This window comes from Monodon monoceros, unplaced genomic scaffold, assembly GCF_005190385.1.
Source record: "Monodon monoceros isolate NGI ecotype Baffin Bay Population unplaced genomic scaffold, NGI_Narwhal_1 Super_Scaffold_9, whole genome shotgun sequence".
Lineage (NCBI taxonomy): Eukaryota > Metazoa > Chordata > Mammalia > Artiodactyla > Monodontidae > Monodon > Monodon monoceros.
In genome coordinates this window covers 11,999,510-12,013,528 of record NW_021703786.1, presented here as the reverse complement: position 1 = coordinate 12,013,528, position 14,019 = coordinate 11,999,510, and the positions used below count along the sequence as shown (strand labels likewise).

Here is a 14,019-nt window from a genome sequence, read left to right as displayed (position 1 = left end):
GTAGGTAAGGTGCTTTGCACCATGCTCGGCAGAGTAACTGCTTTTATTACACGGATGTCCAAACACCGTGAACAAACTGCCTTTGGCAGCTAGGAACTCGCGGAACGCTTGGTTGTCTCCACGTGCTGGCTGCAGTTAGGCCGCGCTCTAATTGGAGTAACACTTAGGGTGGAGTGGGGTCAGAGTCAGAGATATGAAGAGGGAGGGGCCTTCCTGAGGTCTCATTGGGTTCACCAGCTAAGAGTGTCAATTTTGGCCCAGAAAATCCTTAGGACAGAAGCTTTCAACTCTTGGGTGCACATCGATATCACCCAAGAGCTTTCACAAAAGGCTGATGATTCTTGGCCAGTCGGGTGGGGCCTGGGGCAATCTGCAGTTCAGAAAACTCCTCAGGTGTTTCTAGAAGTGCTGGATTGAGACTCACTGCCAGAGAAAGACTCACACTTGTCTGCCTCCTGCCTCTCCTGCAGTAATGGTGCTCTTGTGGCAGTTGAAAAACAGTAAAGCACTTTTCATGCACGAGACGCGCGAGATGGCTGCCCATTCGTGAACTGAGAGCGTTATCCCCGTTTTTCAGGTGAGAGAAGGCAAAGCCACGTCTTCTGATTCCCTCTGTCCTTAACTACTACAGCTTCCCTTCATCTGTGCCACCAGGCCAAAAGCCAGCCTTGCTAAGCCCCTAAGGTCCCAGTGTGTTCAGTCTCCAAAAGCAGGGTATACTGGCCCCCAGACCTCCACCTGAGATTGCACCATCCTTCTCTGCCCACACCCCCCGCCACCAGAGATCTCAGGTACATTGTACATTGTTTCTGAGGCCAGAGAACAGCTGAGGACTCCCGGGTTGGAGCCTTCCTACTCCCACCTCATGCACTGATGCTTTTTCTGGTTTTGCTTGGACCCAGATTTCTTTTTCTGCCACCCCCAGCTCCAGGAGGCAAGAGCCTGTTTATTTTAATACCTGGTGTGGCACTTGGGAAAGATCACACCTCCCCCGTCGTTACCCATTTCTGTCTCCTGAACACTAATCCTAGAATCCCCACCAGCCCCCAGACATGTTATTAGCAACAAGGATGTTTCTTGAAAAGTTTCCGAGTTGGCTCCAAACTTGCCATCTCAGTTTCTCATTTAGCTTTTGCCCTGCTGTTCTTGATGCTGCCAACAAGAGGAAGACTAATTTAGGGATTGGTTAGATCCAGATGGACTTAATTTCCGGAATTATCCTTTTGAGACAGGACTGCCCCAACATTCTGGGACTGAGAGAACTCCACTACCCGCCTTCTCCCACTGGGTAGGTATTAGAGGAGGATATTCTAGTCTAGCCTAGCCTCTGGCTTTCCCTCCCTTGTTTCATTCACTCTCCACTTACGGTTAAAGGCCCCAGGATCTGGCTAGCCAGCTTCTGAAAGCCAGTGGGATCCTCGGCTACGATGGAGCAAGGGCGGCGGAGTGGCAGGTTCGGGTCCTCGTCCTCTCTGTCCCGCTCCGTGTCTGGGCTTCAGATGCTGCAGGTGGACCCATGCATTCCATCCCCTTAAACCTCAGGCGTCCTCAGCTGAACCAGAGCCACAGACTAAGGACAGAGCCGCTCGGGTTTTTTCACCAAGGTAATCCTAATCATAGAAGAGTGAATAGGCTCCTAGGGGCGTACATCCTTAGACCAAAGTGACGCTCAGCGAACCAAGATGATTTAACCGAGTCTTAAATTCAGGCACATTTTGCATTTTATGTTAATACTATGGGTTTGTTTTTTTATGTAAGATATAATGCTTTAAGTGACCCATCACTGCAAGCCAGTGTGAGGCCCCTTAATGAACCTGAGGCTTTGTGTTCTCCTAGTATAGCTAAGTTGAGAATTCTGAGAAGCCTGGCCGCAAGGTGTGTGTGAGCATTGCATGATTTCTCGTTTCTAGTCTCCCTTGGGCTGAAATAGAACCAGAATGGCGGGCCATAGCCTGGGGGAGTAGACATAAATTCTGGGATCCTTGGGCAGGGTAAGGATGAAAGATTTTCAAATACAGTGGGGGGATTGGTAGTGCCCTGGATGATTTAATCAAGTTTAGGAGTCTCTTGGTTGACTTGGTTGACCGTTGCAATTCCACAGGGCCAGTAAATCTGATGTCTCCAGAACAAAAGTGGCACTCCAGGAGGGGGCCCCCTGTCTCCTTCTCAGCCCTCTATTTGCTTCTAGCTGCCCTGGCCCTTCTCTGCAAAGCCCTACCCAGCACCCAGGAGCCATCTTAGCATAAATGGAAATGGAAATGCTTTCCCAAGGTCATGTTCAACCTTCCCTCTGAATGGCTGTGTCTCTAAAACAGAAAAGAAAAACGAAAGGCCACACAGTGAGACTCCATGCCAGGCACTGCGTTACAGACTCTACACACCACAGGCTCATTTATGCTGTGGGGACAACTGATCATCTCTTCATTTTACAAATAAGGCATAGAGTTCAGAGCGTTCAAGTAATTTGCCTTCAGTCACGTAGTAAGTGGTAGGACCAGGACCTAACTCCAGATCTGCTTGATTCTGAAGCCCAGGCTCGTAACCACTGTACTCTCTGTCTGGACGGGAGAGGGAAGGGGAGCGACCGGGAGGGTGCTCAGCCCACTAGTACTAGAAAGAATAGGAAGGAAGTCACAGTGTGGGATGCTGGGTCCAGGGGTAAAAGCACTTGGGAGATCTCTCCCAGCTTCCCTCTCCTCCTCCCTGCACCACTGACCAGGTTGCTGCCCTGCTTCAAAACGCTTACAGGCTATCCCAGCCAAACAGGGCTAGATCCCAACTCCTTCCTCGGCAATCAAGGCCTTCGTGACTTCACCTCCACCAACCTCTCAGCCTCCTCTCCCTGTGCTTCCAGCCCCCCGCCCCCACCCCCGTGCCTGTCTGTGTCCTGGACCCCCTTCTCAAACCCCTGTAACTGCTCCCAACTTCTCTCATCTGAACCCTCCTCTTCCACACCCTCCCCCACCCTGCACCCGAAATCCACTTCTTTCAAGGCTTCTTCCTTGAAAGTTGCCTCCTCCGAAGCCTCCACTGACTCCTCTCCCTAGTTGGCCTGCTCCGTCTACCCTTCCCCAGAACCTTGACTCTGCACACATCATATATTCGCGCCACGTGTGTGCTTCTGGCCTCCCTGATGAGCTGTGGGCCCCTGGCCAAGTTCGTCAGTGGCTGCCCCGCTAGAGACTCCCAATTTTTGTCTTCCGCATTTTACACTTAAGTAAGACCAGCCTCTCTCAGCCTCAACTATCTCATCTGTAAAACGGGGGAAACAGAATCTACCTCATAGTATTGTGAGCGTTAACTTTGAAGATGCAGGCAAAGCTGAGAGCACATTGCCTGGCACATACTCATTAAATGTTCATTTAAAAGTGTCATTTAAATTAATTGACACTGACCACGATTGTTTTAGAGTAAATACACGGGCGATTCTGCCCTCTCCCCTGGCAAATGCTGGTATCACCCCCTCTGGAGAGGAGAGGGGAGCAGTCGTTTCAGGGGATGGAGGTCATTCGTTGGCCTGGGATGAGCTTTGCTTTGCCAGCCTGCTCTGCTCTTCTTTCCCTGCTGCAGTGAAGGGTGAAAATGACCACCCTTCGCAGTCCTCCGGTGGGGTGGCGGAGAGGAGTCTGGATGCTTCTCTAGCACACGGTGCAAGGCACACAGTGGGCGACCGTCCAGTGACGGAACTGGGAAGGGTCAGAAGAGACCTAGAGAGGGAACCTGGGGTGTGTGGCGGGGGTGGGATATGGAGTGAAGCCAAAGGCTTTAGGGCCTCTCCGGTCCCTTTCTCCCAGCCCTCCAAGTTAGAGCTAAAAATACCGCAGGGAGAGTTGGGAGGGGTGAAGGTCGAGGCTCGGGATTAAAGAATTTGTCCAGGGCTTCCCAAGTGAATATGGCAGGCTCAGGGACCCAGCAGAACGCCAGCGGGGCACGCCCCCCCCGCCCCCCGCCCCCCGCCCCGCTCCCGCCTCCTCCTCCTCCCAGCGCGAGCGGGCGGCGCGCTCCGGAGGGAGAATCGGGCTGGAGGTGTCATACCCACTCGGCCGCCAGCACCTGCCCCCCCCCCCCCCGCCCCGCGCCCGCCCTGAGCCCGCCCAGACTGCGCAGCCGGGGGCGCTCCCACCTCTCTCCCCCCGGGCCGGGGAGCCGGGGGGCAGCACCGGAGCCCGGGGGGAGCGCGGCCCCACCGGCCGGCCGGCCCGGGCTGGGGGTAGCTAGGACGGCCCCGGGTAAGCAGCGGGAGGCTGGGCGAGCGGGCGGGCCGGGGCCGGGGTGGGTCGGTGGGGGAATGGGGAGGCGCGACGGGGGCGAGAAGGGAGGTGGGGGCCGGCGGACTGGCGGGGAAGCGGCGCGGGGCGGCCACGTGAGAGCTGGTGCTGGCGGGGTGGTGAGGGGGGTTGCCTGCGAGGTGCTGGAGGCGGAGAGCAGGCTGGGCTCCGGCATCCCCCTCACCCAGAACTCCCACCAATCAGGTCACAGGGAGCTCAGCATCCTCCGACGCCCGCACCCACCCACTCCCACATGAACGTGATGGGGACAGACAGCGGGCAGACGTGTGACTCGGCCCACGGGACCTGCAAAGCCCCCGCCCTCAGTCTGAGGCTGGGACTTAGGCGTCCAGGTCCAGGGAGGAGGAACCAGAAGCAGGCTTTGGCCCCAGTGTATGTCCCCGGGCGCTGTCTGCAGACTCACTGCAGAGCACAGGCCTTGGGGAGGGAGGCTCAGGGGCCTGGGCCCTGCCTCTCCGGACAGCCCTCTTCCAGCCCCACCCAGCTGGGGATGTTGCATTAACAAACACTTAGACCCAGGACCCCTGCCTGGGAAGCGGGAGGGGACACCAGTCACCTCTGAGTCAGGGCCTCGTGCCTTCCAGGAGGCTGTCCCCAGCCTAGGGGCCTCTCTGGCACCCCCTCCCTGGCTCTAGCGCTGTGCCCCGCTTTTATTTCCCAGCTATTCCCCCAGAAAGGGTTGATTTCAGGGCAGGGAATGGGTTATCCAGGAGAATCTGCAGGTAGGCTACATCCTAGATCCCTCTAAGTTGCCACACCCAGGGGGAGGCCGGGACACTTCTGGTATTCTTTGCCTTCTCTCCCTCCCCTAAGGTGCCCCCTCCCCACCTGCTTGTGCTGGTTATGTAATTAACCCAGCTGAGGCTCTCTGCCATGCTGACAGTGTCCAGGGATGCCTGAGAAGCCCAGGGCCCTGGAGGGATTTATGGGGAGGAGGGGCTGGTACTTCCCCCAGTTGGGAGCTCACAGAAATAGAGAAGCACTTGTTGGGAAGGGACACTGCATGGGACAGGAAGGAGATGAGAGTCCTAGTCTTAGTTGACAGCTCAACTGGCTATGTGGTCTTCACATCCCTAAGTCTGTGGGGGTTTTTTTGGTTTTGTTTTTACCTTCAATAAAATGGGGAGAATTGCACACACACACACATACACACACACACACACACTACATGTACGTGAGCAACAGTGCAGTAGTGCAGAGTGACCCATCTGGGATGGCTAGGAGGTCCCATTGTGATCGATGAGTGAAGGACCCCTGTGCATAACAATGGCCACTGTTTATTGAACACCTACTCCGGCCTCACAACACCCTATGGCCTCACAACACCCTATGACGTTCCCTGCCGAAGATCACAGTTTAGGTGAGTGGCAGAGCGGAGAATCCAATGCTGGTGGACCTCACTCCAGATCCTGCCTTTGGTTTACTATGCTGTATGTGACATGCCCTGTGGATTGGGTCCTCTGAACCAGGACGGACTGGACTGAGGGACATTCTGCTGTGAGCTGTGCATATGTGGAAAGGGTATGCATCCACAGAGAAAACATGCATATGTGCTGGAAAGCATGGCCCCATCCAAACCCAGCAAACCCATCTGCCTTGGACCCATTTAGCAGGCACTGGTGTCACCCTCCTGGGAATAGTCCCCAAACAGGAGGTCTCAGGCATGTACCAGCCTCCCTGGTCACCATCCTCAACAGAAAGAGAAGGCACCTGGCTAAGAGGTTTACTTGGATTATCTCAGGAGTAGAGGCTAACGATCCTTCTTTATAAGTGTGCAGAATGTGGCTCAGATCCACAGCCAGGAAACATCAGAGCTGGGATTTATACCCATGCTCTAAAGTCATTGAAACTGAGCAAGAAGGAGCTAACGAATCCATGTCAAGGTTCAATCCTGTAGCAGCCCTTTCCCGGGCACCTGCTGCATGCCAGGTCCTCTGAGCTCAGGGGGTTGCCAGATAATCAGACCCAGCCCTTGGCCTGTGGCCTACGCCAGCTAGAATCCCTAAACTTGGAAGCTGAAGTACTGCAACATTGTAGAAAGGAGTAGCCCGCCTTTCCCAGCTGTGTGCCTGGGCTCGTGTCTCCCTCCCTCTGGGTCTTCTCTCCAAAGTGGGAATACCTATTACCTGGGGATACTGTATCGACTAAGGATAACCACGTGGGCATGCTGACTTAGAGTAACTGCTCCACAGGTGTCACGCTCCACAGAGCCAAAGTCATCGGCCAATCCAGGGATTCTCAGCAGGGGGTGCTTGGGAAGGTGGGGGGAGCGCATTTTGGGTCATCATGGTCACTAGAGGCTGCTGCTGGCAAGTACCTCCAGGCAGCTGGGGATGTGAAATGCCCTGCTCGATAAAGAATTCTCTCTCCACAAAATGCCAGGACTGCCTCCACGGACACGCACTGGCCTGGTCTCCTGTGGACCAGGAGACCAAGGCTGCGAGGCGTTGCTGTCTTGCCCCGGGCTCAGTGGGAAGGCTGGGACTTGAAGCCAAGTCTAGTGCTCTTTCCACTCCGCTCTGCGGCCTGCCTGGGTCTGGGAGTCAGACCGGCCAAAAGTCAGGTCATAATACAAGTCAAGAAAGATTGATTCCCACTGATGGGATGGACGGCAGGGAGAATGGAGAAGGAAGGATGGGGAGGTTCTGGATAGATGGGTTAGGGGCTCTGGGGAAGGGAAGGCATCCCAAGTGGCAGTAGTAACAGCTCCAGTGACATTCCCCAAGGTAGAAAAGTACAGGATATGTCCAAGGAGGAGAAGCCAGCCCCACCAAGCCCACCTCTTGTTTCCACAGTCCAGGTGGAGGCCGCAGAGGGCCCAGGGCAAGCAGGGGCAGCGATGATTGGTCCTGACGGTGGCTGAGCCCCCAGCCCCTGGAATATGCAGCCCGGGGGAGCCCCAGGCAGCGGCGAGGACGAGGTGGCGGAGCGGGGCGGGAGGCATGGTCTCCACCTACCGGGTGGCCGTGCTGGGGGCGCGAGGCGTGGGCAAGAGTGCCATCGTGCGCCAGTTCCTGTACAACGAGTTCAGCGAGGTCTGTGTGCCCACCACCGCCCGCCGCCTCTACCTGCCTGCTGTCGTCATGAACGGCCACGTGCACGACCTCCAGATCCTCGACTTCCCGCCCATCAGCGCCTTCCCTGTCAATACGCTGCAGGTAGGGGGGTGGGGGTGGGGGACAGGGTGGAGGAGAGCCTGGACCCCAACCCTCTCCTGGCTCCGGCCCTATTGCTGGCTTTGAGAACTCCGCGCTGCACCACGGGCCGCCCTACTTAGAGCTGTGCCAGGAATCCATTCATTTGTGCACTGGTTTATTCAACAAATATTTGATGAACGTCTAATGTGTACCAGGCCCTGTGGTGGGCACTGGGATAGAATGGTGCTCAAGACAGAGCAGTTTGCCCTCAAGGAACTCATAGTCTGGTGAGAAGACAAACAGTCAGCTATTACATAGTTCCATGAGTGTCATGATTGCAGGGGATGCGGGAACTAAGACAGCCCTGAAGGGGCATCTGTCCCACGAAGGTGTGTGAGGGTGGGGGTCACAGGAGGTGATGTCTTAGCTAGGTAGGATCTGGGCAGGTAAGGGGCAGTGGAGATAAAGGCATAGAACGCCGGATGCTTGTTAATATTCTGGGCGCTGCCTCCCATGGCCTCAGACCCACGTCATCTGTAGAAGGGACAACAGAAGAAAAGGCTGGGACCTGGGAAAGGTGTGTTCTCAGAGACTGGAGACCCCAATCAGATCTCTTGCCCAAGGGCCTTTTCTCTTAAGTGATGCTTTGTCCCCTGACCTCAGGACTGGCCCTCGGGGTGGCCTTTCCTGCAGGGGTTGGATTCAGATGCCCCCAGTGCCCTGGCTTACAGGGTCCAGCCTGCAGGACCGGGTCCTTCTTCCTGCTCTCTACCTCTGGCTTGAGCGGGGGTCGGGTGCAGGGGGAAGCTGAGCCCTAGACATGTTGGCTCACCAAAGAAGCCCCTGACCAGAGCACAGAGTTTCTCCAGGAAGAAGTTTCTCTAGGCACGGTGGAGGCCCCGAGGGCAGGGGCCACCGCTTGGCCAGTTGTAACTGTGCAAATACAGCAATCTCTCGGGTGGAGCTGGGGGCTGGGGAAGGGCTCAGGCTCAGCACTGTGTCAGCAACTCCGGGCAGGAGGACCTTTGCCCAACCTCGGGGACACCTGTCTCTCCCATCCTAGGTGTGGGAGCATCAGCACCAAAGACAAAAGCCTGATCCACACATCACGCCTTGGAAACAGTGAGGTCAGGGCAGTGGGCCCAAGGTCAGGTGTTCTATTTCTCCTCCAGAGGAGACTAACAGTAGCCTGAGTGGATGCTCAGATCCCGCTCTGGTCCTGTGCATTGAGCTGGGTTTATTTTTCACATTTTGTTGTGTGTTTAAATTGTAATTTCGATTTTGGAGTCGGGAAGATACAATTTAAAAGCCCAAACTTTGTTAAAACAAACAAACAAAAAGTACACCCAAAGAAATCTCAGTCCCACCCCTGCTCCCTTTACCCCAGCTCTTGCCCCATTCTATAGCCATTCTCATTGGTTTTTTTATTCACACTTCCAGTTTTTCTTTACACAAATAAGAAAATGTATTCTTATTCTACTTCCCTTCTTGCATTAAAAACAAAAACAAAACTGTCTGCACCTTTTGTTTGTTTGTTTGGGTTTTTTCTTTGTTTGTTTGTTTTTTTGGCTTGACATTTTAACCTGGAGGTCTTTCCACGTCAGTATCTAGAGGTCTTCCTCATTCTTTTTTCATGGCTACACTGTATCCCATTGGAAAGATGTACTATGAAGTCCCCTCTTGTTGGACAAGTGGGTTGTTTCCAAACTTTTGCTTCAAAACAATGCCACAGTGAATAGCCTTGTAATAGTCATTTTGTACACAGGAAGGCATATCTGTGGGATCGATTTCTGGAAATGGCATTGCTAGGTCAAAGGATAAATGCAACTGGAGTTTGGAAGGTGCCAGATTCCACCCCCCCCTCCATTAAGGTGCATAGTTTGTGCTCCTGTGAGGGATGTTACATGAGTGCTCATTTCCCTAAAGCCATCAGAGTGTATTGTCAAACTTTTGGATTTTTGACAGTCTGATAGATGACATAGGATAATCTCAGTGTACTTTTTATTTACATCTCTGCTTATGAGTGAAGTTGAGCATCTTTTCATATGTTTGAGGGCCTTTGCCTTTCTTTTTCTGAAAACTATTAATGCCTTTGCCCATCTTTCTGTTGGATCATTGGCCTTTTTCTTCCTGATTGACCCTGAGTTTTGGACTCTACAAGGATGTCCAAGACTTCACCCCTGAAGCACAAGAAAGGGACTTTGAGCAAAGAAATGCTGAGACAGGATCCTGCATGCCCCAAAGATCAAATAGTAGAATCCCACTGGTTACTGTCTGAAAATAAGAATACATTCTTCCCCAATGCCAGATGAGATCCAGCCCAGGAGAGCGGCGTTTCTAGGGTCGTCTCAGCTGTTGCTTCTGCAGCCTCTCTCCTCCTATCAGAGAAGGAAGCTGAGGTTAGAGGGCGTGTGCAACCCACCCAAGGAAGGAGCAGCAAATGCATGGTTGGCACCCAGGTGGCTGAGGCTCCCTCAGCTCCTGTGTCCTTGGAACTGGACTCAGTTTCCATTGCTCCTTCTCTGTCTTGATACATTTCCAAGATGGTCTTTTATCATCTGGAATGCTGCATGGAGCTAGCTGGAAGGCAAGCTGAGCTTTCTTACTCCCTCCCTTCAATCAGGGGTGAAGGGGCAACCCAGCCAATCGGGAGCCTTCTTCCTCTCCCTTTTAGGAGCCCCCAGAGAGGAGTGGGTGGGAGGCAGCCTGGAGGCCCCCTTGAGGAGGTAGCATGTTGGGAGAGAGGTGGGGCTGTCTCCCTCGAAGGCTGGCAGCTGTTCCCTCTCCCCAGCAGAGAGCTGGAAGAATGTGGGAGCCTCTCTGCCTATTTCCCCATCCCTCCCACTTCCTGCTGATCTCCGCTCCTTGCATGGGATGGAGGAGGAACAGCGTACACTCTGGGGTCCCAAGCTCCCAGAGGTCCTGTGTCCAGTGGAATACAGTCTTTCCTGGCCTGAGAAACCAGTTCATGGTTTCCTATGATTTTAGATTTGTCCTCAGCATCTTCCCCCTGCACCAAAGTTAAAACTCAGCGCAAAGAAAAGATGCCACATCATCTCCCTGGAGAAATCCACTGCAGCCGCTTCTAAGCCTTTGAATCGGGAAGTGCTTCTCTGGAGTCAGACTTAACTCTCCACCACTGTCGCCCAAGTCTTTTCCCTTTTAATCCTTCTCTGCAGTGCAGAACCAGCTGTAGTCCTCCACGCCTGATCCCTACCCCAATTCAGCTCATAAGCTGGCACAGGAGATATGCCTGCCTCTCCCTCTCGTCTTTTGCCGGGGCTCTAGTTCCTAGAGAAAACCCTAGTTCCCCTTGTCCTGGGAGGCCTCTGCCTCCCCAGACTTCAGGGAGGCCCTTCTTTCCACACTCTGGCTGCTTTCTGCTGCTGCCCTTGCAATTCTCATCTGCTGGCAGGTTAATTAGCTAACTCATCTCTTAAGCAATCTTCTCTTTCGTGCACTCAGGCTTGCCTGGGGCCTGTTCAGCTTGAGCCGCGGGCCCTTCCCAGAGAATTTGCCACGGGCATTCAGGAAGTTCCATCTCCCTGGAGCTGCCCTGGGGCCCTGCTCTACATCAGCCCCCATTAGGCATCCAGTCTCAACCTTTTTCTCCTCGGGCCTCCTTCTTCTCAACTTTGAGGGCAGAGTGAAGCAAACAGAAGGGGCACATCAGGTAGCGATCTAAGGGCTGCGTTACAGGCAGGAATTGGGTTGATTCCAGCACGGACCAGGTGGGATTCAGGACCGTGGAGAGTTCACCAGCCTAGGTAGTGGAATTAAAGAGCCTAGGAGGAGGAGGTATGTAAAAACGAGGAAGGCTGGACTCTGGTCCTCTCTGGAGCTCACAGCAGAAGTGGGGACCTGGGAATGGAAACAGCTCTGACCAAGGTATAATTGAACTGTTCTTAGAACACAGAGGATGAAGGGAATAGTCCCCTGCTTGCGGGAAGGCTTCTTAGAGGAGGAAGAGGCATCTGAGCTGAGGCCTGGGAAGATAGGATTTCAACAGGTCCAACAACTAGCTCAGGGCTGGGCTCGTAGAGGCGCTTAATAAATGTAATCGAACAAAGGACTGGATGGATGGATTGGGGGACAAAATGGGACAAGGCAGATCTCAGCTCCAGGAGTGCACAGGACAGACAGCGGCCCTGCCCCATCCTGGCTTGGAGGTGGGGAAGCCACACCTGAGCTCTGCCGTTGTGCCCCGGGCCTGGCCTCCTGGGGATCGGTGAGTGTGCAAGACTTAGGGTGCAGTGGCAGGTGAGAGTGCTGTGTATGGCGGGAGGTGGCTGGGGGCAAGGGGAGCCCTTATGGCTGCTCTGACCTTGGTGCTGGCTGGGGGTGTTGCAGGAGTGGGCAGACGCCTGCTGCAGGGGACTCCGGAGCGTCCACGCCTACATCCTGGTCTACGACATCTGCTGCTTTGACAGCTTTGAGTACGTCAAGACCATCCGCCAGCAGATCCTAGAGACGAGGTGAGGGGCCAGGATACACTCCACTGCCACCTCAGTGGGTGCCCCTATGCTGGCCACTTCCTGTGAAAAGGGTGCAGTGGGAGGGAAACAGATCACGTGCCTCTGGTTCCCACACATACTCAAACACACACTCACGACATTTTGCCGTCCCCGTTTCTGTTAACTCATTTTGGGACCCTTACCATGGGGTGGCTAGTCTAGTGCAGTAAAGAGCAGAGGCTAGGGGAAGGAGACTTCCAGGGCGCCTCAGCCGCATGACTTTAAGCCAGGCTCAGGTTCCTCATCTGTACAATGGGGAGAACATTAACACCCACCTTTTGCATCAGTTGCGTCAGTTACAGCGCTGCGCCTGGAACAGATGGATGGTAGTAGTAGTATTGACCAGGCACAGCCCGCCCTTCTTGAAGTCCGGGGCCGGGGGTGGGGAGGTTGTGAGACTAGACTGTGGGGTTCTGAGATTCCCACCTCGCCCAGCAGGGTGATCGGCACCTCGGAGACGCCCATCATCATCGTGGGCAACAAGAGGGACCTGCAGCGCGGACGCGTGATCCCGCGCTGGAACGTGTCACACCTGGTGCGCAAGACCTGGAAGTGCGGCTACGTGGAGTGCTCGGCCAAGTACAACTGGCACATCCTGCTGCTCTTCAGCGAGCTGCTCAAGAGCGTCGGCTGCGCCCGCTGCAAGCATGTGCACGCCGCCCTGCGCTTCCAGGGCGCGCTGCGCCGCAACCGCTGCGCCATCATGTGACGCCGCGCCCCACGGGCCGCAGCCCCGGCGGGCCCGGGCGGGGAGGGGCAGGAAGAGAACTCCTGGGCCGCCCCCGCAGCCACGCCCTCCCCGGGAGAGGCGGAGGGCGAGAGGGAGCTTCTCCTTAGCTGCCCCGTTCTCCCGCCTCTGCCGCGTCTGTCTCCCTGGGACGGCCGCCCTTAGTGCTGTAGTTCGTGCAGAGCCCGCCCGGGCCCCTAGGAGCGCCACCGCCCCTGGGGGTTGGGGGTGAGCGCGTGAACCGGAGGGCGGGGGTGGAGAGGTGCATTCTTGACCGGGCCCGCAACCGTCACCTCCAGAAAGTGTCTGTCATTGTTCCGCGTCTTCTTCTCCCGTGTCTGTCTGTCTGCCCAAGCGTCAGTTGGTCCTCAGCTGTCTTACCCACCCTCGCCACCTCCAGCTTCGTTCACAGGGCTCTCATTTTATCCACCCCCTGTCGCAGGTCCCGGCAGCACCTCTTCGTGAGGCCAGCCTTCTGACCGTCAGCACCACCGGCACGGGGCGGGGCGATGCGGGTGGCCCAGGGACCACAACCGGGGTCCGAGGGTTGAAGTCCTGGATCAGTCAGGGGGAGAAGGCAGAGCTCCCCCCGCTTCCAGGGAGACCTCCCTGCCCAACAGCCCCAATAGACGCACCAAGCTACCTTCCAGCCTTAACTCGATGGTCCGTCCCTGCCGGGTGCCCCTCTCCCACTTCCTGACCCTAAAGTCAGATCACCCTCTGGGTTCAACATTTTTTTCTTGACCGAGTGTGGAGAGGGAATGCCCACAAATGATAGATTTATTTCCATGATGCCAGCTTCCAGTGGTCTGCCAGACTGGAGGATGTTTGGGGGGGAGGGGGGAGTGTCTGGTGGTGGGCGGGGTGTGGAGGGGGGCAGTCAGGTCGTGCCAGGGAAGACCCTTTCTCCCCATCTGACCCCAAGCTGACTGCCCCAGACCTTGCCCGCCTTGAATCTCAGATTACCCCGATTAATCTGGGGAGGGGCGAGCCGGGAAAAGAATTATGGGAACCCCTATGCTTGGGGGAGATATACCGGCATCCCCACCCCTGGATGGAGGCCCTCAGGATCTGACGCCCCCTCGTCCCGACACCAGTTGGCCCCATGCCTTGACTCACTCCGCCCCATTTTCTCCGGCTGCCTGGCCAGTTTCTACCTCTTGTCACCGGAGCTGATCACTGTCAGTTTTGTACCGATTTAGAAATAACAAAAGTAATGAAGATACTAGGAGTGACCTGCGGGATTACTGGGGGATTTGGAGGGCGGGAGAAATGGTGCGAGTCCCCGGCCGCCTAGCCAAGTTCTCCCTGAGGCTGAGCCCTCAGCCCTTCTCTGGTGGGAGGATAGCGAG

The 14,019-nt window shown here is 55.5% G+C and overlaps 1 protein-coding gene across 1 annotated transcript; it reads left to right on the top strand.

Annotated features, from left to right (window-relative positions):
- Window positions 1–7,113: 7,113 nt before the first annotated feature.
- On the top strand, window positions 7,114–12,908 carry RASL10B (RAS like family 10 member B). The gene is made up of 3 exons (XM_029212982.1): window positions 7,114–7,447; window positions 11,777–11,901; window positions 12,379–12,908. The coding sequence occupies exons 1-3, from the start codon at window positions 7,232–7,234 to the stop codon at window positions 12,647–12,649; spliced, it is 612 nt and encodes a 203-aa protein (XP_029068815.1). The 5' UTR covers window positions 7,114–7,231; the 3' UTR covers window positions 12,650–12,908.
- Window positions 12,909–14,019: the final 1,111 nt, after the last annotated feature.